At 40.2% G+C, this 27,686-nt stretch overlaps 1 protein-coding gene across 3 annotated transcripts in view; it reads right to left on the bottom strand.

Moving 5' to 3' along the window:
* The window catches only part of Tmem117 (transmembrane protein 117), a 467,221-nt gene that overhangs the window by 146,320 nt on the left and 293,215 nt on the right, over positions 1-27,686 (bottom strand). For all 3 annotated transcript variants that reach the window (XM_076911950.1, XM_076911951.1, XM_034517349.2), the window contains exon 5: positions 12,226-12,323. In XM_076911950.1, the coding sequence (XP_076768065.1) occupies positions 12,226-12,323 (98 nt within the window). The remainder of the gene's footprint in view (positions 1-12,225; positions 12,324-27,686) is intronic.

The raw sequence follows: 27,686 nt of genomic DNA, 5'->3' as shown, positions 1-27,686 counted from the left end.
TGTACTCTTTGGTTGGTGGTTTAGTCTCTGGGAGCTCTGGGGGGTCTGGTTAGTTGATATTGTTCTTCCTATTGGGTTGCAAATCCCTTCAGCTCCTTCAGTCCTTCCCCACAACTAGATTGTTAACTGTTTTGGGTTTCTTTTGCCTTTTTAAAAAATCACAAAAGAGTCTTAATTTTGTTAGTATTTTTCTGTGCATGATCATTATGTCTCTGCACCCCTCCCCCCGTTCCTATGTTGTGACATAGTAGATTTATATATATTGAACCACCATTATAAAAGATAAAAGCCATTTAATTATGACATGCAACATTTTAAAATACTGTTTTATTTTTAATTATGTGTACATGTATATATGTATATGTCTGCATGCATACAGCTGCCACAGTGTGTAGAAGAGAGCATAAGACCGGACTGGAGCTGAAGGTATAGATGATTGTGAGCCACTTAACATAGATGCTACGACCGAGCTCGGGTTCTCTGCAAGAGCAACACATGCTCTTAACTGTAAAGCTGGATCTTCAGCCCCAAGACATAGCCTTTAAATATGCTGTGTGCATTGTATTTTCTTTCTTAGGGACTTTTCTTTACTATATCTTTGTTCACAAAGGTCTGTTACTGTTCACTGTTGCATGCCAAGTACAAAGCCTCTTCTAGTGAACAAATCACAATAGTAGTTTGGGAATGAGGCGAGCCTGCTTTTTTTCTCTGGGTCATAGCAAATTTCTGCCTAGGTTACATAGTGGTCTAGCATGTGAATCACTCATTTGTCAGCTATTATCAGCACATTCTATTTAACCAGTATGAAAGCAAACTTGGAGTGTCTCCCTCATTCAGTCTGAGGCACCTCTACCTAGGTTTCACCTTTGTCTCAAGAAGTCTCATAGAAAAATGGCAAAGAACTCTTCCCACAATTCAGCTTGGCAGCACACTGGGTGTGGGACTCTAGTCACAGCCACGGGGGAGGCTGGGAGATTACAAGTTCAAGGTCTGGACTACAGAGTAAAAAGTTCAAACTCATCCTATGAAACTTGGTGAGAGCTTATCTCAAGGTAAAATGAAATGGCCCACCTGCTTATACACAATCAATGTTCAATATTCCGATTTAAGTAACAGTTGTGTTCTGAGCCCAGAAAGAGACCGATCATTGGTAGGAAGCCTCACTTTGTCTTGGGTGAGACTTGGCCCCACTGTGTATCACCCTTAGTTTTGATTTCTTCCCCACAGAGTAGGATAATTGCTTTAACTTACTAATGGCAATGAGCTGCCCTGTACATTGTAGCAGATTATTGGTTGTTACAATTCTGGTTCCGAAGCCAGTCTGCTGGGCATTTCCAATATTGAGCAATGGAGCTCAGAACTGAGTTTATCACCAGACTGGGCCCCGAACCTGGAGCAAAGAGAAGCAAAGCATCGAGCAACCTCACAGGTACCGGAGCTTTGTTATTTATTCAATCTATGAAATGCTGGCCAGTCATGATTCAGACAATTCAAAAATCGACAACTGTCTTTAGACAGTTCTACTTTAAATATGAAATCCTAATTCAAACAGAAAGATACTGGTTATAGCTCACAAAACCAAACATTTTTAAGGAGGACTTGTAAAAAACCATTCATTCATCCATTCATGAATCATGTGTGCACACAGGAATATGTGTGTATAATGTTTATATGTGCTGTGTGTGTGTAGGTCACGGGATTATTTGTGGGAATCTGCTCATTTTCTACTGTTTGGGTCCCAAGGATCAATCAAATTCAGGTCATCAGGTTCAGGGCCAGGTGCCTTTACGCAGTGAACCAATTTTCCAACCGCCAAGTTCAAGGGGGAGGGGCTCTCAAGACAGTACTGAGTGTGTCCACCTGTAATGTCAAACCCTCCCTCCCATCACTGACCCTAAACATTTGGGTCCTCAGAGATCTTCAGTAAGGGGCACTTTCTTTCAAACATTTACACCTCCAAGGACTGTTTGAGGGCTCAGTGTTGCTAGTCTGGGTTTTACTGACTGGGATGATGGGCTGTACCAGGGGATACGACTTAAGCAATGCAGGATGAGGTTGGTTGGTTGTTCTGTTAAACTTCACTATCTTTAAGAAATAAAGAAAAGATCTCTAAGACCTAGATGTTCCGAGTCAGCCGTGTTAGTGACGCTGGAATATTACAAACACCCTTCAGCATTAGGGTGAGCTTTATAGTTGAATTTAGGGCACGTTATTTAGAACCAGGGTGATTTTAAAACCCTGAAAATAAATATTTCTATTTGTTTTAGAAAACAATACACTTGAAGCTTCATGATTCTTACAAAGCACCCATTAATTGCAAACCAAATGACTTGAAATTATCCTTTTATGATTTTTCAAAAAAGTCCTCCATCTGAATTGACTGGCAGGTGGGGGAACTGTCACCACATTACAATGCTCCAGAAAGCATGGGAGGTTTGCTGTCTGTCAGGTAGCACGCTAAGTCTAGGGACATGGCAAGGAAAACAGTCCTGCTTCCAGTAGTGGCATAAAAGTCAAAATATATAAAAGCTTAGTCACCACGTTTTATTTCTGTGCACTTTTTAAATGTCTAGTGGTGTTTTAACTTACAACATTGTGAACTATTTGTTCTTTATCTTCCTACCAAGGGACATCAATTAAACAAATAGCATATTTCTGCTACCCAATTTAAAGATATTTTAATTTGATGCTGATGTCGCAAAAAAAAAAAAAAAATGAGCTCATTCTCTTAAACAAAAATGTGTGTGCTCTAGATAAAGAAAAGTACTTCTACAGAGTAATAATTTATCATATATACACATACATGTACTTGTACATATTCTCACACTCCCCAGCTCCTCCTCCAGAAGTCATGGCTTGACCCAGAACGAGCCGGTCTCCTATCAGTCCCATTACAGAAAATCACTTTGGTCAAGGTCAATACTCCTCAGAGTTTAAGATCATAGAAGCTCAGCACTGGGACTTATTTCATCCATCATTGGCACTTCCCATGAATGCTCTGCCATGATAAACACTCTTGGCATCTGACACAATTCCCTAGGGTTTCATTCATTCTGTGTGCTAGTTCCCCCAACGCCCCAAACCCCAATCTCTCCTGCATGTGCACTTTTTCTCATTTGAACACTCATCTTCTCTGCAAGTTTTTATCCTAGTGTATTGTATTTTCATTCTTACATCCTACTTACTTTTTTCATGCAACATCTACATGTAGCTGCCACCCATACAAACTACAAGTAAAACGTGAATATATTTTTATACACTTCTGTCTTAGAACTTACTCCCAAGATCTGTACCTAGGTGATTGACACCGAGTTCCTCTGTTCTCTGTGTCTGGGCTCACTGAGACTTTGCTGGTTTGGCAGGAGCTCCTGTGGTAGGAGACGGCTGTTATTGTCCACTGAGCTGCCGTTCGTCTCTACACAGGCAGAGCTAACACTGACTCCTCTTCCTCATCAGCAATACCTAACTAACCATCAGTCCCTCCCCTGCATGGCTGCTGCTCACCTTGAGGTGGATGCTTCAGCTCCACTTCCCTATAAAAGAAATTCTATCTCGCCCAATGCAGCCTCACAGTGCCCACATCCTGGTCCACACTTCCTCCTTTCCTCTCCCTGAATTCTTTACTGGAGTGAAAATGACACTAACCTGATTTTTATCTTTCAGATTTATAGTCTCAGGACAGCCAGGGTCTGCAGCTAGAAACAACAGGCTTTATAACAAAATTATAAAGAACACAGAATAACAAACAGTGAGGCCAGAACTGAAAGTCAGGTTAGTGGCTTCAAAAGCCACGATTCTCATGTTATCTTGTGCTCAGTGCTTAATAAGTATTTAAATAAGCATTATGTAAGTAGGTTATTTAAAATTTGATTATTTTTCATTTACCAATACTAAATTTACAGTGGCATAAGACTGGCTTAATATGCAGGTATAAATGTATCCCCAAGAGTTAAATTACTCTGGGATGAATACGGGGTGAATTTTCAAAGTAAATGAGTTATCAGCTGCTTGGTGTCTCTCTCTCTCTCTCTCTCTCTCTCTCTCTCTCTCTCTCTGTGTGTGTATGTGTGTGTGTGTGTGTGTGTAAATGAGTGTATGTCTACATTTGTGTGCATATGTATGTGTGCTAATATGTACATGTATATACGTGTATGTGTGCGTGTGTTTTGTATATGCAACTGTGTGCCTGTGGGCATAATATGTGCATGTATGCATACAAATGTCTATATCTATGTGTATACATGTGTGCAAATGAATACAAATTAATGCATACCTGTGCATACATATGTTTCTGTGTGGGTATGTGTGTATAAACATATGTCTATGTGTGCAAATTTCTGCTTGTATGTGTGCATAAATGTGTGTATACGTGTGTGCATCTATACGCAAATCTATGTATGTATATAGATGTTCATGTATCTGTGTGCAAGTGTGTGCACATACGTGTGGAGGCCAGAGGACAACTTTGGGTGTTTTTCCTTAGTGCTGTGTACACTTTATTTTACTCATTCTATCTTTAGACAAGGTCTTTCACATTAGCCTGGAATGTCAAGAGGTGAGACCAGCTGGCCAGAGAGCCCCAGAGCCCTGTCTGTCTCTGCCTCCTCAACACTAAGCCTATAAGAGTACACTGCTTTTTCACATGGGTTCTGGTAACTGAACTCAGGCCCTCTGTTTGTGGGGCAAGCACTTTAGTAACTAAGCAATCTTCCCAGTCTCTTGGTTATCTTTGTATCTAGAATTGAGTATGAAAATCATTTGGAGAATTGTCTTTGTAATATTAATACCTCAAGGTAGGCATGCTTATAGTGGAGTCTGCTACGGTGACTGATTTGCTAGACACAGGTATTTTATTGTGTGAGAAACATAGTTTGTTTTTCCTCAATTACAAAGGCAGACATTTGCTTAAAGAAATAAGAAAAAAGTATACTGTGTATTAAATAATAATGAATACACACACCATCATAACATGGAAAATATAAAATATTTTTCTAGTTAAAAGTATTGTTCTAGAAACTAGCTAGAAGACTCTGGATAAAAGTGCTGGCTATAAAGCTGACCAGCATGAGTTTGATCGCACCCACATAAAGGTGGAAAGAGAGACACAACTCCCACAAATTGTCTTCTGATATCTACACGTGCTATAGATCACGCATACATACAAACATGCACACACACATGCACATTCACAAATAAATATTTTAAATAAAATATCATGATGGAAACTTGAAAGTAATATGTTTTTCTCATAATCAGTATTAAATTATTTCCATATTATCACTAATATATTGGCACCTGGTCTTTGTAAAACCATTTCCATTGATGAATAACCTAGGACTTCATCACACAGGCTCACTGGGTATTACGAGGTTCACACTCTCTTAGAGAATCATTCAAATATGGAGATGAAGTCTGTTTCCCTGTGGCTAGTACTTAATGGTTAATATCTTGACGTCTGTGGAGAAAAGTGTAACAAAATTGTTCCCTCATCTCAAGCCTTAAAGTAGAAAATAATGTGGAGTTCAATGAGATTGCACAGAAGAACAAAACACATCTGTTTCTAAAACAGAAAATGGAAACCCACTGTAGTCGAGTAAGTCACAATATAAAGAGTATGCAAGGGGGTTAGTAACATTTCTGTCTCTGACATTTTTGGGGGGGTATTTTTATTTTATTTGTTATTTATTTACTGTATTTTTGTTCTTTAGAGGTCAGTTGTAGCACAGGCTGGTCTCTAACCTGCAATGGAGCAGAGGACAATAAATGACCTTACTCCTCCAGCTTCCATGTCCAAAGTGCTGGGATGAACACACACATGCACACACGTGCATGCACTGACACGTGAACATACAAACAAATGCACATGTACAGGCAATACACACAAATGCACGCATACACACATGCACACATATGCATACATACACACACATACTTTTTATTGATTCTTTATGAATTTCACATCATGCACCCCATTCCCACTAATTTTCCCCTTCCCTTCCTACCCTCCTCCACTCTTTCAACTTCCTCATCAAAAGCAAAGAAATCTTACTGTGGAAGCTGGAGTGTGTCACAGTGTGTCCCACAGTACATCCTTTTGTCCACACTTCTTTACTTGCAAATGTTCATCCCAGTGAGTCTCTGGTCTGGTTCAAGGCATCTAGCTATCACATCAATACTGGATCCTCACTGGTACTCCACTCAGATATCCTGTTGTTGTCCTGTCTCCTGAAGATCCTGCAGCTTCGGATCTGTAGAACCAGCCCCTTCATGCACTCCAGCAGTCCAATAGTGGGGTAGATGTTAGGATGGGCCACCTTATAGCCCCACATATAGGCTTGGGTGGTAGCCGAGCTTGTCAGCCCACCAGCTCTCCCACACTCACATCATCGGGGCATGCTCTCCAACACTGCTGTGGCTAGTTCATCCAATGCTGCACATGGCAAGGGGCAAAACCAGATCTTCTACTCCCATGCCCTCATCCCAGCAGAGCCTGCCCAGACAAAGTGCAGGGCCTGCTGTCCTAAGTTCTGCAGCTGGTGCAGGGCAGGGCAAGCTCCCCCTTTCTCATGACCCTGGGGTCTGTTCTCTTGCTTGCTCCAGGGGGCAAGGGGCGGGGGAGTATGGCATTTCTCTCTCACCCACTCCACCATTGCAGACAAGTCTTGGGGCCAGCTCTCCCACATCTATGCCCTTGGGGGCCAGCCATCTGCAATCCCTACAAGCAGGGCCAGCTCTACTGTGCTGCCCAGGTGAGGTGCAGCGACCACTCTGCTGAATCTGCAGCTGGTGAGGGGCAAGACTAGCTCTCCAGCTTCCACGACCTTGGGGCCAGCTGTCCTGCTTGCCCTTTGCCGCAGGTAGCAAGGGCGGGGCATCTCTCCCCTGCCCATGTCACTACATGATGGGTAAGTGGGAAAGCTAGCTCTCCCATGCTCACACCTTCAGGGCCAGCTCATCCAGAAACTCTGGTAACCAGTGTCAGCTCTACTATGCTTCCTGGGTAAGGCACATGGCTGCTCTTCTGAGTACTGCAGCTGGCAAGGGACGGGGACAGTTCTGCTCTCACACTTTTGGAGCCAACTTTCCCAGATGCCCGGGAGAGGGGTGGGAATAGCTCTGCACAGTCCTCAGCCATCCACATGGTCCCAGGCAGCAGCCCAGACCAGGGATATCTGCCTGGACTTTGGTGGTAACATACCCCTTCTTCTGGAATGTCATAGCCCAGACATGTCCCTCAGTGGCCACACTGGCCAAGTCGTCACCATGGCCTTAGGTGTCATCACTAGCTACTCACATCAAACTCTTCCTCACCACCCACGAGTCTCCAGTTCTGTCTCTTTTCATTGAGCACACATGCTTCTGCTGCTTCTTCCCTTCTAATCTTTCTACTACGTATTTGCTCTTCTTAGTGGTACCTGGGGGCTCTGCGTGTCTGGGCTTATCTCAAGAGTGGCCTTAGGAGTGCTATGCCCAGCCAGTGCCCTGGGTTCATGGCACCAGGCAGGGTTCATCTGAGGTTTGCTCCCCACCCAGGTCCCATGGCATTGGATTGGGGATTCATCTCAGACATGGTCTGCCAGCCTATGTCCTGTGGTGCTAGACTGGGGCAGGGGCAGCTATTTTATTTTTGTTATCACATCAAATAGTATACATTAAAGTGATGATGATGGTGGTGATGGTGGTGGTGGTGGTCATGGTGATGATGATAAATAGTAACAGTTTCTTTGCTACCTCCTTTTGGGTCAAATTTAAACAGCTGGACCCTTTGGTTAGTGTGGTTACCATCCATACTACTCAAAGCAGAAGACACAGTGGTTGCATTTGTTACCCAAGTAAGAATTATAATAATTCAAAGGTCAAAAGATGTTCATTGAAGGGTGCTGAAGAAAGTGATTATTAAAATAGTTTTTTTTAAATCTAATTTAAAAACAGATTGAGTATGGAGCATCATCCTTTTCATATGCCTGTGTGGAACCAAACAGGTGTACACAGATGCACACATCTCTCTCCTCACACTGTGATTTTTAACTCAACGTTTCCAGAGAACAGTTTTTATCTGAATGCTTTGCCACTGTCCCACTGGGATTGTCATCTCTGCAATCTGTGTCGGTGAATTCCTTGTCACACCCTACCCAGGCCATAAAACACAAATCTCTGTTTTGGATACAGTGGCTCAGGGACCATTTCTAAGGATGAGTTTCTATCTACAATAGGATAGACTAAGTCACACTGTAGTATTTAGCATTGCCCAGGGCGTCCCACTAGTTCACACCACATGTCTACTGCATCATTCAGGATGCTTGGCCTATCCCACATCCTCCCAGCAAGACATAAGTTTCCATGTGGCTCAATTCTTGTTGAAAACCAAATGCATCTATTTAGATGTGACATGTGCCACTCTGATCCACAATTTCACTGTTCAAAGCAACACATGTGACTAGGAAAGACAGGATAGACAACCCTTCACCCAATTCCTTTCCCATTCTCTTCCTTAATCATGCTTTCTCCTTGGTACAAACAAATAAGCCATGTGTTTGGAAATCAGAATCCCAAGATGCTTCCTATCCAGGGCAAAGCAACTGTGTCTCTGGAGAATACAGACACAGATGATACCAGTAGAATTATGTTGATTGTGCTGTCTTTGACTTCAGACAAGACAGTGGAAGTGGCAGCCGGAAGACACTTGGAAAGGTGGAAGTAAAAAAAAAGATCATTCTTAGACCTTTATTCTTTAAAATTACAAAAAGCTCTGGGAAGTGGTTTCGGGAGCCATCAGTGAATATTCCCTTTGGCATCTAATATTTCCAAACACAGTCTTAGTTTTGTCTTTTCCCTGACATGAGAACCTGAGAGATAGAGCAGCCTCCTCTCTGAGGTTAGCATTGACACCACTATCTTCACCGGGAAGTCCACCTATCACTCAGTCAAGGAAGCAGGAAGCTGGGCAGTAGCAGCTCATGACACCTGAGTGGCCTTTTGAAGGCTAAGAGCATAGAAACTTTGCTAGCGTAAACTGCACACTGGGTAAGCCTCAGTGTTGTTCAGTCTGCTGCAAGATCCACACTGCAGCCCCCGACATGTTTACTTGTAACATCTCCTACTCCTGTGTAGAGCTTAAACCAATTTCTTTTCAATATCTAGAGTGAAATCCAAAGGAAACACGTGCTTTGGAGTGGGTGACATGAAGTACACAAATATTCCCTTTCATTATTGAGATGGTAAGTATTTCAAACATCAATTCTTTTTATATTTTATCTCCTTTGGTTAAGAAGAAAACCAAATGCCCTTTATTCTTGCTAGCTTCCTTTTAGATGACAAACCTGCACATAAAGGAAGATTTCTCGGCTCCCTGTATGATTTCCATGTTTAATTATTTGCATCAGATTTTGCTTTTTAAAGAATCATGACACTGTTGTCAAGATAACCAGACCAAAATGTATAAAATAATAAAAATAAATCTTAAAATAGAATTTAAATGTTTCTTCTATTGTTTTGTGCTCTGTGGTTGGAATTACAACTCTTGAATGACAGGGAAAGAACACACTCAAATATATTACACATTAATAATTTATTTGAATAATGACTAAGTTTAAGCTTTAATTTGTTCAACAATATACAAAACAGATAGACAGTATATAGATTTGAGTGGGAATTTCCAAGGAAAATTATATTAAGATACTTTAGGGGGAATCTAGCATGGATTTCCGTCCTCTGTAAGAACTGTGATTGATAATCCCTTTTAAGGGGCTGAGGTGGTGGCTCGAAGGGTAAAGGGTTGCTGCATAAACAAAAAAACCCCAGTTCAATATTCAGCCCCCACAAAAAAGGAGAGCATGGAGAGGCACATTTGTAACTCCAGCCCTGAGGACACCAGGGCAGAGGGATGCATAGGACTGGCTGGCCAGCAGCCATGATGGTTGTTGAGCTGTGGGTTCTGTAAGATTTGCGATCTGACAGAATACAGTTGGAAAGGAAAGTGATAGCAAGTGGGGGTAGGGGGTTGCACTGGATCAAATCATTATATATTATATATATATGTGCATACATATATGAATAAATTTTTCAAATAATAAGAAAATCTTTAAAAAGACTAAGTGGAGAACTATTGAAGAAACCCAATACTAACTGTAGCCTTCACATTCACTCACAAATGTGCACAAACCCCACCCATGTCTGAAGCACCCCCTGCCATGCACACGCAAATAAAACCAAACCAAACCAAAAAAAAAAAAAAAAAAACAAAACAAAAAACAAAAACAAAGGATAGTTAATGACAGCCATCCCAGGAACTTCAGATCTCCGTATGCATGGGCCCTCTACAGAACTTGGCCGTGATACCTTGTAGTGTAAAATCCACTGTGGATTTACTTTGATCAATGTGATCTGTATAAACACAGTACATGGCTATTGTTTTCAGAGACGCACTACACTGAGACCTTTGATACTAGATCTGTCTCCTTTCAAATTATCATTCTCCAAACCATTGTAGACAATTATATAAGGTAGAAAGATTTCCAGAACCTCAAATTCTTATGCAGCACAATTAACTGAAGAAAAATTAAAAATGACTCCTTAAAAGAGGCACATGAATTCTCTTAGACACAGTGATTAGTAATGACTAATGGCTCCAGAGACCTATGCTGTGTTGGGAGCCGACTTTAGCAGAAAGCGGCTAGATCAACTTTGCAGCCATCTGGAACCATATACCCTGACGAAAGATTTGGTTTTCAATAGCCTACAACAGCTGAAGCACACTCTGATATCCCACATATTTTGTGTTGCTGTTTACTGCCCCAGCTGCAAGGTGCACGTGGTAGTCACGCCTGCAAGGCATGCGGTTCACGTGCTGTCCACGTGCTATCTACTCCATACATGCTTATAAGGCGCATGTGCTATCCACGCCTGCAAGGCCTACAAGGCACGTGGCAAAAGCCTATAAATAGCTCAGAATTCCCTTCAATAAACGAGACTTGATCAGAATCTCTGTCTTGTCCCCATTCTTCGAGTCTCTTCCCCTTTATCCCCTCTCTCTCTCTCTCTCTATCTCTCACTCTCTCTCTCTCTCTCTCTCTCACTCTCTCTCTCTCACTAGACCCTGACCCTCGGACCGGAACGGGCAGTACCGGGCTGCAACAATGCTGGGGATAACTGCACTCTCTCTCCAGGGTTTCAAGGGCTAAATAAGCAGATGTACAGAATACCAAGTCCAGGTTGTAATCCCTGAGCTGAACACCTTCAATAAATATTTGCTACATTATTATATAATACTGGACAAGCTACATAAGGAGCTTACACGAAAACAATATAAATGCAGGTCAGAAAGCACCATAAAAAACAATCCACGATTGACTCCTGGAGCCAGCGTGTGAGCAGCAACAGAAACATGTTCTTCTCACATTCTGGAAAAAAAAAAAAACTACTTGTTTACTTGCTAAGAACTGAGTTCAAATGTCACATTATCACTAGCAATATTTAACAGCAGTGTGCTACACTGCAAGATTATGTGGAGTATTTATTTTCTCCAAGTACTTAATTACCATCATTTTTGTAGCATTCATAGTTTTAAAAAGTAAGAAGGAATTAACATCTAAGAATAAACAGATATTCCTTATTGCATTTCTTAAGGAAAATATACAGGCTAGCTTTTTCTAGCACAAGCTGCCATCAGATACAATGTGTCTGAGCATCAGTGTACATAACTCTACTTGTAAGAAAGCAAGCCACGTTGTTGCGGGAATGACCCAAAGCTCCTTAATAGCTTTGATGGGGCTGAGGCAGGAAAAGGAATCATGGGGAGAAGAAATACCATTGAACAGGATGCAGTTTGTGCAGAGGACTCCTCCAGGTAGGTTTCACATCCTATAGTGCAGTCAGCCTCTGCAGAGTGACCTGAGTGATTTGTATCTACAGGAGACAGTTTTATACATCACATTTCCTTGATGAAAACAACAGCTGGTTTTTGCTGAGTCAAAAAACAAACAAACAAACAAACAAAAAAACCCTGTTCGCTTCAGGTTAAGCCGTATATCATGTTTCTTTCTTATAAATGAGCCCTTAAACAATAAACAAACTGAATAAATCTCTAAGATATGGAAATAATTTTAGTAGGGCAGCAGAGCCTTCCTAAATAGAGCTCTACACGGCTAATGAAAATTACGCTCACCTCAAGTGCTTCGGTAAATGAGGCAGAATAGAAGTAAACATATAGATGATGTGATTTCCTACCAGAATAAAATGATCCTCACGTTGCCTTTCTTCCAGAAAGCTCGCGCAGATTTCCCCCAGTCAGGGTAAGGCTTGTCCTGAAGCATCATATCGGTGACCTGAAGAGGAGAGGAACTGGCTTAACATTTGAGGACATCTCAAATTCAGATTTCAATCCAAGCATAATATCAATTACACACACTGAGAACAGAATGTGTTCATGTTTAACGTTAGACTACATGAAGAGATACAAATTTGAAGTGTAAGACTTATTCAATTTAAGAAGTGTAAGAGCGTGTTTGATTTTCCACACTGGATGAGTGTGTTTAGCTGGTCACCATGGAAATACTGAGACTGGTTTTTAAATGTTAATTAACATTATATAGGATTTTTTCCAAATTAAACTATGTTTCATTAAAAACTATTAGCCTATACTATCTGTCTGAGCCGACGGTTTTATCAATGTATTTTATCAGATCAAGTCCCTCTCCTCTCACTTGAAAACCACTTTTCCTGGGATAGTAAATTGATTAGTAGAGTCCCCTTAGAATATACATATCAGTATATATTCACATTTATGTTGTTCTTAGGTATTCCTAAAATCATAAGCTTCAAAACAGAACCTCCAGATTCCAAATCCAAATTCTTTTACTTGATTTCACCTAAATTTTAATTCAAAGTTGTTTTCTCTCTCTCTCTCTCTCTCTCTCTCTCTCTCTCTCTCTCTCTCTCTCTCTCTCTCTCCCTCCCCTCCCCCCTTCTTCTCTCTCCAAATTTACCCTCTGTGGCTTTTGCTGACTTACCTCCCACTCACCCCTGAAGTAGTAAATAGCTAATTCATGAGCAAAACCTCGTGCCTCCCCTGACCCCATGCTTGTGCTGCATGTGTTCTCACTAGCCAGCACTCTCCCATCTACAATCCTGCATCTTCCAAAAGCATCCTTCCTCTTTCTGCCGCATGCACAGACTCTGCCCCTCTGCTGAGCCTGTGTGTGGCTCCTCCAAGCCTCCTCCACTGTTTGCTCCAGCACACACCCCCTGCCTCATCTTCTCAGGCCAAAGCACACTCCATCTCCTGTGTTAGCATTTCCCTCTTCTTTCTATCAGCCTCCCCAATAGTAAATGCTCACCTTTGCATGCTTTCTACTGTCTCGGGGCCTTTCACATAGCAGTCCAAATGCTTACACCAAAGATAAATGACAACATGAATTAGTAAACACATATTTATTGTAAGAGACTCATTTGCAGGGTAAATTGCTCATGAACCACACCACATATTAATGCTTTCCATAAATGTTCAATGTATCATTAATAGCCTGCTATATGAACACTTAAAAGGCCTGTGAGTGTGCAAAATGATTTTCCTAAAAAAGAAAAATATGATTGTGTCTACATCAAAAAATGCACATATATAACTTTCTTTCAGAAAATTTATAATCCCTCAAACAGACATCACTCCACTAATTTTGATTTTAGTTTATAATGCTCAAATTTAAACACACAATGTCCTCATCAGGGTTAATATTGCCGTGATCAAACACCATGACCAAAGCAACTTGGGAAAGAAATGGTTTATTTGGTTTATTCTTCCACACCACAGTTCATCACTGGAGGAAGTCAGGACAAGAACTCAAACAGTTCAGGAATCTGGAGGCAGGAGATGGTGCAGACAGAGGTCATGGAGGATGCTGCTTACTGGATTATTCATCAGGGCCTGCTTAGCTGCTTTCTTGTAGAACCAGGACCATCAGCCCCAGGGTGGCCCCATTCCCAATAACCTGGGCCCTCCCCCATCAAGCACAAATTAAGAAAATGCCATACAGACTTGCCTAAAGCCCCATCATATGGAGGCATTTTCTCAGTTGAGGGACCCTCAACTCAGATGATTTGAGCATGTATCAAGTTGACATAAAACTAGCCAGCATGCACAAGGTAGATTCAAAAAAAAAAAACCTGATATAGCCTAGACATATATTATATTACAAAAAGCATAAATTTTGATTGATTACCTCTTAAGAAATACTCCTGTGGGACTGGAGAGATGGCTCAGTGGTTAAGAGCACTGACTGCTCTTCCAGAGGTCCTGAGTCAATTCCTAGCAACCACATGGTGGCTCACAACCATCTGTTATGGGATCTGATGCCCTCTTCTGGTGTGTCTGAAAACAGCTTCAATCTGAAGATGAGCTACAGTGTACTAATATACATAAAATAAATAAATCTTTTTAAAAGATACTCCTGTGCTATCATTGTGGGTCAGACAAGCTTCTTTGTGCAGTGGTCACATGATGATGATAATTGACAGCTAAGTGTAAGCTACGAACAGGTCACCTACATCACCACCTCCAGGGTTTCAGGATCATTGTAGAAGAGAGAGTGGGGAAGAACTAAAGAACTATGGGAGAGTCTCAGTTCCTCAGACTCTAAAGCTTGCTAATACCTGTGGAAGCAACTAATACTGATAATTCAAAAAGGAAAGATATTATTTGATTTACTTTTATGTGTATGTGTGTATGTGTGTGTGTTCATGTGTGGAGATGTGTGTTAAGGTATGAATATAGGTGTGTGTGCAAGTGTGAATTAAGGTATGTATACAGGTGTGTGTGCAGGTGTGCATATAGGCATCACAGAGGACAGAAAAAAACATCAGGCTCACTAAAGCCAGAGTTACAGGCATTTGTGATCCACTCAACATAAGTTCTAGGAACCTCTGAAAGAGCAACCAGTGTTCTAGTTAAGAACCAAGCATGCCATCTCTCCAGCCCTTGCTACTTCTAAAACAAAGGTAGTAGCTGGTTATTTTCTCATCTTTTTGGTTTTGTTCTAACCTTTCACAATTAAAATTTTAAAATTTTCTCACTAACAGTGATGACCTTTGATTATATTTCCTTCAAAAAAGATTCAAGATATTTATTGACAAGATCCAAGGGAAGAGATAGAGAAAAAAAAAGCATGAATCAGGTTAATTGTAGTATCACAAAAAAAAAAGTAGGCAAACTAAAAATAATTTAAATCCCAAGTATTCAAATGCACAACCTCAGATGAGGAAAGAAAGAGCCACTACTACAATTTCAGCCATCTTCCCTTCATAAGCCCTTTAGAGTATGCGCTGAGTATTTTAACTAAACATAAAGGTTTTTACTTCATGTCTGACCAGATTAAAAAAATGATAGGATTTCGTTATTTCTTTCATCAGTATGTCTCCTGTACCTGAGAAGTATAAATGACAATATTTTCATGTAACAAAATGATGACTGTGTATGTTTTATTCCACTTCATTGTTTGCCCCAGGGTAATTTCTGAAAATATTTATCATTTTTTTTTTCTGGAAAGTTGTCATCCACAACTAGATAACCAATGATTATATAGCTTATTTTATGAAAACCACATCCAGAGATAAAGCCTTTTCTCAGGAAAACGATAAGATGGGGGCCAAGAAACAATCTGTCAGATGCCAGGCGGCTGGTCCTTTTTACCCCAGTTCCTAGTCTTTATTTTAAGTCACATCATCTGATTGATGAGAAGTCACTTACTGCTAAATTGGCAGTTGCAGGAACAATCATTAAAGGGACGCATTCAATAAGGGAAAAATCCAATTACCTTCTGCATTAGAGAAATCAAATTTATTTCTGGTGTTGGTCAAGGGCAGTCTTTATGGGAAGAGATGCAGGAGGCAGAGTGAAGGGCTGTGGATGGTGTGTGGGGTAAACACAGTGCGTGACTGTGTGTGCTAACAATGCAGTAAGTGACTGTTGATGATTTTCTCACAGTTACACGGTAGCATGCGAAATTGCAGGGGCTGTTTTTCTAAGCTGGGAGAAACATATTTAACTCTCAGGGTCTCACAACCCTCCTTTTTAGTTTCCTGTCAACAAGGTTTTGCAGAACCTCATCATTTTACACTTACAGAATTTTGTCAGAATAGTTTTTCTCGGGAGAACCCAAGCTACTTCAGGACAAGGGTATTGTGTACTGGCGGGTGAGAGAATACATTTTACAAGTCAGCAAATGGTTGAAGAGACAGTTTATCTGTATGTGGACAGAAGCAACCTCTTTGACAAGATGCCAAGGCAACAATGCCATGGAAACACCACCGGTGCCACGCATGCCTCATACTTGACGCAGAAGTAAAACATAAGCCACCGGGTGTACTTGCTTACTAATCGTCATGGTAACTTCACACTTTCTGCTTTCCACCCAGAGACAGGAAACAGTCAGTGAGACAGAGAAGTAGAACTGTGTCACACACCTAATATATTGGTGCACACACCAGTTGCCAGTCTTGGTTCTGATTCGACCTTCAGGCTGTGTTAACCTTTCGGGTCAAGGCAAAGTTGTCTCACCCTTTGAGCTCAGCTCCTCATTGGTCAGCTATGAACATCCAGTGGGCATTATATCCCTGCCCACATTCTGCATCCTCTGGACCATCTCATGCATTGTGTCCTACTTTCTCACTCCTTGAACATGTAACACCTCTCTTTTATTTACCATCAGTAAATTATATTATCTTCCCTTGGCTATAAGAGGGGGGAAATAAAAGCTATTCTGTCTCACACATCGTCTCCATATTGCTATGGTTTATGAAGTTTCTGTATTCTGTGTTCCTTGAACATTAGCCCACAAGTGAATTAGCTTTCCAGTCTTTCATCCGGAGTCTGTGTACAGCTTGCAATAGCTGAACTATTTAGAGAATCTAGTAGGTCTAAAAGAGGAGCATTGAGGAGATGCAGTCAAGAAACCTGCCAACAACCAAACTGTCTATTTCTTTCCTTCACTTTTGCTATTATTGTTTTCATTTGTATCAGTGCTTCTGAGATAGGGTTTCATTATGCGGCTTCCAGTCTGGCCTAGAATGTGCCATGTAGCCCAGATGGGCTTCAAATGCATGATCCCCTTGCCTCCTTCCAGCTATGTTCACTATCATTAGGCTGAGAGAAAAATGGAGCTGTGTATCGTCTTCAGGATCAGAAGGCATCCACTGTTTCCCTTGCGTTATTGTTGAGTGACACCAGAGGGGAGAGGGACAAAGAAAAATAGAAACTGATATTACTGCTTTCATTTCTTCTTAAATCATTTGTGTTGCTTGGCTGCTCAAATGTTTCCTTTTGTATTTTGAGTATAATGTTTGTTTTTCTTTTTTTCCCCAAGATGTATTAACAGTGGCTGTGCTCTGTTAGGTACCTGTAACTTCCACTTTTCTTCTCTGTTATTTACTCTGGTCCCTTAGGAAAACAGCTATGAGCATGCCGGTTTGCTCTGAGTTTGGTCTCTTTTTCTTTTCAGTCTTCGGCATTGCTCCTTAACCAGAATCCACACTGTGTACTTGACAGTGTGTGAATAAGAGCTACAGAAAGCCAGTTTGACCTTTGTTTCCCCTATTTTTCTCTATTCCCGAGTATCTCTATTTTTACCCATCCCCCACCTCTATGTGTGTATGGGTGTGGAAGGGTCTGGGTGTATGTGTATGTACGTGGGGGTTAACGAGGGGAAGTCCCATTGGCACACATGTGGAGATTAGAGGACAACTCTGCTAGAGGACTCTGTTTTGTACATGTCTATAGGTTTGGGAAACTGAGCTCAGGTCATTGGATGGAAAATTCTTTACCTACTAAGGTTATCTTGCCAGTCCCAGTGTTTTCTCTTTGACACATTTTTTCTGAGCTTACCATCTATTGCTTGATATCCATCTCACCTATCTCTGAACTCTTGGGTAACTATTTAGATATATTTTTATATCTGTATCTGTCTACATCAGTGGTTCTCAACCTTCCTAACTGCTGCTGTCATTTAACACAGTTCCTCATGTTGTGGTAATCCCCCAGTATAAAATTATTTTTGCTGCTACTACATAAGTATAATTTTGCTACCATTATAAGTTATGATACAAATATCTGTGTTTTATGATGGTCTTAGGTGATTTCTGTCAAAGATCATGTGGTGGTTTGAATAGGAATGGTCTCCATAGACTCATGTGTTTGAATTCCTGGTCCATAAGGAAGGGCATTGATAAGAGGTGTGGCCTCGTTGGTGGAAGTGTGTCTCTTTAGGGGCAGGTTTTGAGGTCTCCTATGCTCAAACTATGCTCAATGTGGCCTAGGGTCTCTCCTTGCTGCTTGGGGATCAGGATGAGGCTCTCAGCTCCTCCTTTAGCAACATGGCAGCCTTCATGCTGTCATGCTTCCTGTCATAATAATAATGGAGTAAGCCCCTGAAACGGTAAGCTGGGCCCAATTAAATGTTGTCCTTTATAAGAGTTGCCATGGTCATGATGTTTCTTACAGCCATAGAACCCTAACTAAGACAGCTTGTTTAACCCCCAAAGAGGGCATGACTCACAGGTTGAGAACCACTGCTCTATTCGGATATTTATCTGTATATCTGGTTCAGGAGACAGAAGTCAACTTGACACAAACTAGAGTCACATTGAAAAGAGAACCTCTCAAATAGGTCTCAGAGACTGTACTGGGGAAATGCTGATGGACTTCTGAAATTCTAGCTTCTAATTTCCATGTTATTACTCGAATCTGATATTAATCAAATCATTTATATAATGGAGGGAGTAAAGGATTGTTACTTTAGCTAGCTGTACTTTGGATATAAAGGAAATCCTATAGAATTCAAGGGTTCTAAATCAATGGTATTGACCCTGAAAATGTACTCCACCTAAAGAGAAGGCCCATCACCACAATGAGCACCGTTGGGGACGGTGCCAACAGAACTGGAAATGGCTGAGCAGTGGCAGTAACAAACTCACAAACACTGCACACGCAATGTTTTCTCTTTTCCTCACAGACTTGCCCTTTTACTGCCTAAACAATTTGGAAGACATGGAGATGTACAGTAAAGATTCCAAAGTACAGTCTTAGTCAACAGCAAAACCAAAGCCTAAACATGATTCACATGAAAAGGATAAATTACATAGTTCCTTACAGTATGCAAAACTGCAACATACCTATTGTGAATTGTGGAGGTGAATTCTGGAGGTGAACAGCAGAAGGACATGTATTAGTTGTTTATTTAAAGGTAACTGTAATACACTTCCATATGCCTTGTTTATGGGATTGTTAGGGCCCAGCTCTGGAAAGGAGAGTGCAGGTGATAGTATAACATGGCCTCTGGCGCTGTAAGCACTCAGTCTGTGTATCCCTGTGTTGGTGGCTCTGTTTCATCAGTGTCTCTACATCTACTCCAGCAGGGTCTTCATTTCTACTGTATCTCCACATCTATTCCAGCAGGGTACTGTTTTCTTCTATACCCCACTTAGGTCATGCTACGTGAAAAAAAAAAAAGTCCAACTTGAATTTCTTAGGCGCTCAGGCAATTCTGCACTCCGCAGAACAATGCAAGTTTTCTGTTGCTGTTTGTTTTCCTTTTGGCCACCCTCCCTGACTGCAGCTCACACAGGGAGACATACATATGCGATCAGCTTGATTCAGCAGCTGAGACATCACCAGCTGAAACAAAGAAAGACTCAAGATCTAAGCAGAAAGGACTGTGGGTATTCATGGAGAAACAACATCTGAGTACACAATTAGGTAAACGAAAGCCATGGATGGAAGTCTCCCACGTTACCCCACTGATGCCATGAATGAATTACTACAAGAAGTATCTGAAAAAAAAAATCACTGGCAAACATCTACTGGTGAACATTAAACCTGAAATGTATTCTCCAGCTTTTCAGAAACACAGTCAGGATTCCGCCAGGCATGAATATTAATGTGCTTGCTTATTATCTCCAATGATAGCCTACACTGCCTTCGTGATGTATTGTACTTTATTGCTGGATCCCCTACTGATTTACAGTGAGTCCAGGACTGTTTTGCTATTAAGTAAAGAAATTGGGCACATCTTGGAATATTGAATCATTTGGAGAAAGACACCTGAATCACAGGAGAATAGAAATAAACATTATCAAAATGTCCCTTCCTACTGAAGTTCTGAAGAGCTTCACAAAATAAATATGATATGGCCCAATACAGTTTTCTTTCTACCACAGTCTGTTATAATTTATAATAAACAGGGCAAAGGAGAATGATGATTGGTTACTCAACAAGAAGCTGCAGACTGAAACATTGACTCCATCCTTCAGCTGCTGTTTCTTGTGGTTGTGAATGGCTACATAGGAAACAACAATAACCCAACATTACACTTATTTTTTTTCACTGTTGGTTGAAAGAAAGAGTGGGTTTCTGTATGCATGCCTGCTCCATTTTGCTAATGTAGATAACTGATTATTAGAATACACATACAGAATATTCTGCAACATGACAGTTTTATGACTGCATATATAGGTTGGAGAAACTACAGGAAGAAAAGTAATGAATATTCCAGACATGCCATTATAACGAGCAATATCCAAGAAGGAAACCTTGGCCACAGAAGACCAAGTTATCTCAAAGTCATAATTAATCTCATGTTAAAGGCCTGAGTACTCTATTGATCTCTAAACATGATGTGCAAAGCAAGCTAGTCTAAGGGCAGAGCCTAAGGAGTTGGCATAGTCTGGGGCGCAGAACCCTGCCAGTCTTTTCTTAATCATCCAATATCAGGCCAGTAGAGTCACACATTATGAATAAAGGTGACAACAAGGTGTCGTGGCTAAAAGTTAAAATGAGCACCAATCTGTGACCGTGTGGCTGATATGTGAAAATGATGCTGTGGGCAGTGTTTGGGTAACCTCGTCGCCAAGCCTAGAGAGCAGAAAATGATCACTGAAAAGCAGCTATAAATACACACCCAATTTGTAAGCATTGGGTGTCTAAAATGAAGTCACTTCTCTTACTTTCCAATAAGAATGGAAAAACTGGTTTTAGAGAAAAATCTGCCCAGTAACTAATGATTTATGAAGTTATGTCATTTTCTGTCATTTTGCTAATATATCAGATGTAGGTGCAAGGCATCCGTTAAAATTATATAAAATTATATGTGAGTACACATTACAGATGAGAATTAAAATGGAGAGAAAGTGTGGTTTTGCTACTTGCCACAAAAATATAACAAGACAAAAACAAAGTCCCTCGTGTCCTTGTCCTCAGCCTTCTCCCTGCCTGGATCCCAAACATTACCATTCTGAATGCCGAATGAATTCATCATTCCCCCTCTGCTACTCTCTTGTGGTTTTGCCCTAACCAGCTGTAGTCACATGCAAAGTGACTATAATAAGGTGCATTGCTCACTTACCGATATTACATTCACATTTAAATATAAATAACACAAAGCATCTCTGCACCTGCTATGACTTCCATTTTCTAGCTTCTTCCAGATTTGTTTAGATTGAATCAAATAGTCACATCATTAATCTCTACTTAATATCTGTTGATAAACTAGACTTTCATTTTTATATGGTGTATGGCTTCTTTTTGTCTCAAAATCTTAACCATATAAATATTTTTGAAATTTTATTTGCTTCTCAAAAAATGAATTTTGGATGGTTTTAATCTTCTCTGAAGTCGCCTTTCTTTTATATTAATTTCTGGTTTTGCTTTCCACTATTTTTTGACAGATTTTCCCACTTGGTTCCTTATGTCTTCTTTTTCCTGACTTATCTCTCTCCCTATTTCTGTCTCTGGCTTTTGGCCTGGGTTCATGCTAGGGAAACCTCCCCCTGACCTATAATCCCAGCCCTTCTTTTCTAAGTTTTAAATATTGAAGCCTTATTTCATTAATTTTCAGTGTCTGTTCAACTTTTTCCCATAACCACTACTGAATTTATTTCATAAGTTTTGAATCCATAATACATACAAATTGAAAAAGTTTATGTCTTCAATGTGTATTAACCATCTATAATCCTAAAAATACTCATTTATTCCCAAGGTCCTTATTTCTATGTATAAACCTATCTATATAAGTGATATTTTAAATAGAATTTTTATGTTGTGTTTTCCAGTGTCTTAATTACATAATTTCTGTTCTTAAACTAGGTATGATGGTAATACACATGTAATCTCAGCCCTCAGGAGGGAGAGGCGGGAGTATCTTAGGTTCAGAGCTGATCCAGGACACATGCTGAGACCCTGCTGGGCTAGCTTTCACAGTGTCTAAAGCTGATATTCAGGACTCTGGGGTTAAAGGCCATCAGTAGTTTTCTGTAGCTGTGATTCCCATGAGCTGCAGCAACATCCAGCATAGAAAGATTTGCCCACAGGAGCAGCAGCGGCCCAAATTGCGAGACCAGCCAATCACTCTTGAGTTAGAGTTAAGGCCCGTTCAACAGGAGGAAATACAGATCTTGAACTGTAAATATGGAAAGGAAATCAAGGCTGGGGTGGTCAAAGAGACTGAGCTGAGCCTACTACTACTATTTTGATAAGTGGACATAACATTCAACTGTTTCTAAACTGTCTCTACCCTCAGATCTGTGCAGCTCACAGTTTCCATCCAAGAGGTTTCTCTGTGCAGTGGGTGGTAGTTAATGTAGAATCTTAATAACTGATGAAAGAGTAGAGAATAAATGTTAAATAGGTATCTGTGTTATTTATATCAATACACCTATCCCAAGGCAGGAAACACCATGGAAAAGGGGACAGAAAAATCCTGAGACCCAGACTCAGGGTACAATAGTGGAACCAACCAGACTGAAGTCTATTCCATAGTAGAAAATGCATACCTAATAGTTTCATTGCAGCTAAGATCCACTGGGAAGTTTACATTCCCCAGGGGTACACCTACTACTGTTACACATGATAGGAAGTTTATAGTATGCAGAAGAAACTGTGTTTACTAATCTCATAACCTGTGTCTTTTAAGAGAAAAGTTACGTTGACTGTGCCTACTAAAATAATTCTATTTCCTTCTACAGCTTATGTTGCTGAATTTCCTTTTTGCCTTAAATTTTTCCTCCTTTCAGACATTTTTTAATTTGCATTTCTTTTTTAGTACCTTAGATATATATTATTCTTTCAAGTCACTGGGAAGTTGATGGGAAATTTATACTGGCTACATTAGTTAGCAAACCTAATAAATAATACCATCAATTTATTCCACAGATTAATAAGATATAAATATAGGCTTTAATCACTCAGCTTGTACTCAAAATTTTTCAGAATTTTGGTTCCAACTAGCTGTTAATGACAAACAGTTGTGATCTGCTGTGTGGGTGCTAGGATAAAGCCAGAGCAGCCAGTGTGCCTAACCACTGCTCCATCTCTCCACCTCCTGTATAGATGTTCATTGTTTAACATTGATGGCCATGTGTCTATTAATTTATCCATTTGTTTTAGATTTTCCATTTTCTTAGAACACAGGTCTTCAAAATATGTTCCAATAGTCTTCCAAGGCTCGTTGGCTGCCAAAGCTATAATAGTATCAAAAGAAAATTCCTAGTATATCATCAAGTATACATAGTATCGTGTGCAAGCATATAATTCCCATACTTGGAAGCTAGTAGCAGAAGAGTCAGAAGTAACAAGCCATCCTTGGTGAAATAGTCAATCTGAGACAGAGCTGGGTTACACGATGTCTGTGTCACAAACAAAAAGCATGGAAGGAGACAGCTGTAAGTAGGAAGTGAAGAAGACACAAAATATCCAAAGAAATCCTTACATAAAAGAAAGAAGTGATGAAGGCACCACACTATTAAACTCCAAATGATACTACAGAACCACGGTGGCTAAGGTAGCACAGTGCTGGCATAAAAACAGACACATGGATCAATATAACAGAATAAAGAACCAAAAACCCCAAAATCTCATTCAGTCAGGGACACATAACTTTTGACAAAGATGCCAAAACCATGCAAAACCACTTCAAAATTACTGTATGGAAAATGCTATAAACATAAAAGTAAAAACATTTTTTTAAAACCTGGTGTAAAACACACACACACACACACACACACACAAAAAAAAAAAACTGGTATAAAATACATACAACAGTGAAAACTGGTCTTTGTCTCTCATCCTAAACACAATTCAAGCTGGACCTTAATGTAAGACCTGAAACTCTGAAACCATTATAGGTAAATGTAAAGAAAAGACATCAAGACATGAGCACAGACAAGAACTTTCTGATAAAAGCTCCAGCAACTCAGGAAATTAAACTAAGGATTGACAAATTGAACTCTGTGAAATTAAGAACTTCCTGCATAGAAAAGAAAATAATTCATTGAGTTAACTGACAACCTACAGAATGGGAAAGTATCTTTGTATCTATATACATCAGGCAAAGATTAGTAACTAGAATTCTTATGTGTGTGTATATATATATATATATATATATATTCTAGAACATATATTCTATTATATACTATCTATAGTCAATTATATATTAAACAAAATATAACTAGAATATATTTAAATATATGTATATATTTTAAAACCTCAAGAAACAAATACAAACAAACCAAATAACCCAGTCCATGGATTATTAAATAAACAGGAAATTCTCAAGAGACACAGAACAATTGTCCCATAAACTTTTGAGAAATGTTTAACACCCTTGTTTATCAGAGAAGTACAAATTAAAAGAACTTTCAGATTCCATCTCGTCAGTCAGAATGACTATCATTAAGAAATCAAATAACAAATAGTGGAGAGGTTGGGAGAGAAAGGAAGCCCTTGCACACAGCTGACAGGTGTGTAAATTAGTTCAGCTACTACGTAAATCATGGAAGCTCCTCAAAAACCCAAAACTAGGAATATCATATGGCCCACTTGTATCACTCTTGGGTATTTATCTAATAATTTAAAATTGACACACTACAGACATACATGCACCTCTATCTTTATTGCAACATTGGGTGTTTGTGTCAGGGTTTCTATTCTTGCACAAAACATCATGACCAAGAAGCAAGTTGGGGAGGAAAGGGTTTATTCAGCTTACACTTCCACATAGCTGTTCATCACCAAAGGAAGTCAAAGCTGGAACTCAAGCAGGTCAGGAAGCATATGCATAGGCCATGGAGGGATGGCCTATCAGGAGCTGATGCATAGGGCATGGAGGGATGTTACTTACTGGCTTGCTTCCCCTGGCTTGCTCAGCTTGCTTTCTTATAGAACCAGGACAACGGGTGCAGGAATGGCACCAGCCACAATGGACCCTCCCACCCTTGACCACTAATTGAGAAAATGCCTTACAGTTGGATCTCATGGAGGCATTTCCTCAATGGAGGTCCCTTTCTCTGTGATAACTCCAGCTTGTCTCAAGTTGGCACACAGAACCAGCCAGCAGAGTGTTAGTAAATAGATAATTAGATAAGGAAAAGTGGTGTGATCACACAGTGATGGCACCAATAACCTTGAACGGACGTGAGTCCTACTCCCACTCTATAAGATGGAACTCATACCTGGTACTGCTTGAGTGACCAAGAACCAGAGACTAGATAGCCCAAGGACCTAGTGTAAAACTACATACTGCCGGTCTGGCAAAAATAAAACAAAACAAGCAACCCCCCCAAAACAAAAACCAAACAAACAAATAAAACAAAACTCAAACAAACACTATGATAAAATGACATCTAATAGGCTGAACACTGAGTTGGGGGGGGCGGGAATTTGAGGGTGGGGAAGTGAGAATGGGGGGAAGTAGGGGCACATCCTCATAGAAGCAGGAGGAAGGGGGTGGGATAGGGAGTTCCTGGGTGGTGGGGAGAATGGGGTAAGGGGATAAAATCTGAAATGTAAATATAATATCCAATAAAAAATTTTAAAAAAGAAACTAAAAAAAAAGGAAAAAAAGACATTCTACTCTACATGTAAATCAATGCCTTGTTCAGTCGTCATCAGAGAAGCTTTCTCCTGCAACAGATAGGAACAAATACAGAGTTACAGAGACCCACATCCAGATATTACACACACACATACACACACATACATACACACATACACACACACACATACACACACATACATACTTACATACATACATACACACATACACACACACACACATACACACACATACACACATACACACACATACACACATACACACATATACATACACACACATACATACACACACATACATACATACACATATACATACACACATACATACACATACAGAGAGAGAGAGAGAGAGAGAGAGAGAGAAGCAAACAGACAGACAGACAGACAGACAGACAGACAGACAGACAAATGGACCGAGTAAGCAACCTTGGATCTGTCATCTCTAAATGAGATGACTCCATCAAGTCCCTTCTCCTCGGAGCTCAGGAACCCAGTGAAAAGGGTGCAGAAAGGGTTTAAGAGTCAGAGGGGATGGAGGACACCAAGAAAACAAGGCTGTCTAAATCAACTGAGCAAAGTTCATATGAACTCAGAGACTGGAGCAGCATGCACAGGGTCTGCATGATCTGCACCAGGTTCTCTGTATATAATATAGTATGTCTTCCAGTTTAGTGTTCTTACGGGAGCCCTCGAGCATGTGAAGGAGTGGGTCTCTGATTCCTGTGAAATCCTTCTCCAGGGCTCCTTTCTTTCTGTTCATTTGTCTTGTCCAACTTCTATGTGGAAGTTTTTGTTTTGTCTTATTGTTTTTTATTTTTATTATATTTATTATATTAATATTATCTCTTAGAAGCCTGTTCTTTTCTTCTGAGAGACAGAAAGGGAGTGGATCTGGACAGCAGGGGAGGTGGGGAGGAATTGAGAGGAGTAGAGGGAGGGAAAACCATAATCAGGATGTAGTATGTAAAAAAAGGAATTTCAATAAAAAGAAAAAAACAGAAGGAAACAAGTTGTTTATAGGAAAACAGATGCAACTGTCAATCCTTGTAAGTGATATGTGTCAGACTCCAGCAAATACCACATTTTTCTTGTCTCATAAGTCCTAGATTTTATGTGGATACATGAAATCATTTATGTATATAGGTCATGAAAGCAGAAGTGATATTGTCTATGGAAACAAATGGAAATAACAGGGAATGATCTGGGAAGCAGGGAATGCTGTTTGGGGTGAGCATGGTCATATCCATTCTATACTTGAATGTAAAACTGTCTATATGAAATATCACTATGTAAAATAAATAGCCATGAGTAAGAAAATATATAGAAATGGGGTTACTGCAGATCAACGTTGAATTAAGGGGTTACTGTCGCTGCTTTTTCCTGGGTTATTTGACCCAGCCACATTCTCAGGATCAGCCCAGCTTTCCCACCCCACCCCCCCTTTTCCCTTTATTTTACATCATTATAAAGAGTGGAGTGTCTTAACAAAGAATTTCAGTTCACATCATTAATCAGAAAGACATGATTAATGTCTAGAAGGAACCAGCAAGAATAAAGATATTCAATAATATCTTCATTTTCAAAGGCTCACAGCCAAATGACCTCTTAAAGAGTTTATTCTGCTTTAAATATGAGAATATTTGAGAAGTCTCCCATTTCTGTGCATATCAGATCCCTACTAACTTCTCTGATGTAGGGGAAAGTCATACCTAGACAGCTGACCTGTTACCGACCTCTCATTAATATGGATCTTACCTGGTCTAGGCATTGTCATGTCCTCAGTTCATGGAAGACAATCGTGTGGTACAGGGGGATG

The sequence above is a fragment of the Arvicanthis niloticus genome, chromosome 13 (assembly GCF_011762505.2).
Source record: "Arvicanthis niloticus isolate mArvNil1 chromosome 13, mArvNil1.pat.X, whole genome shotgun sequence".
NCBI lineage: Eukaryota > Metazoa > Chordata > Mammalia > Rodentia > Muridae > Arvicanthis > Arvicanthis niloticus.
The sequence above is the reverse complement of the archived record's forward strand: the minus strand, read 5'-3'. Positions and strand labels throughout refer to the sequence as shown.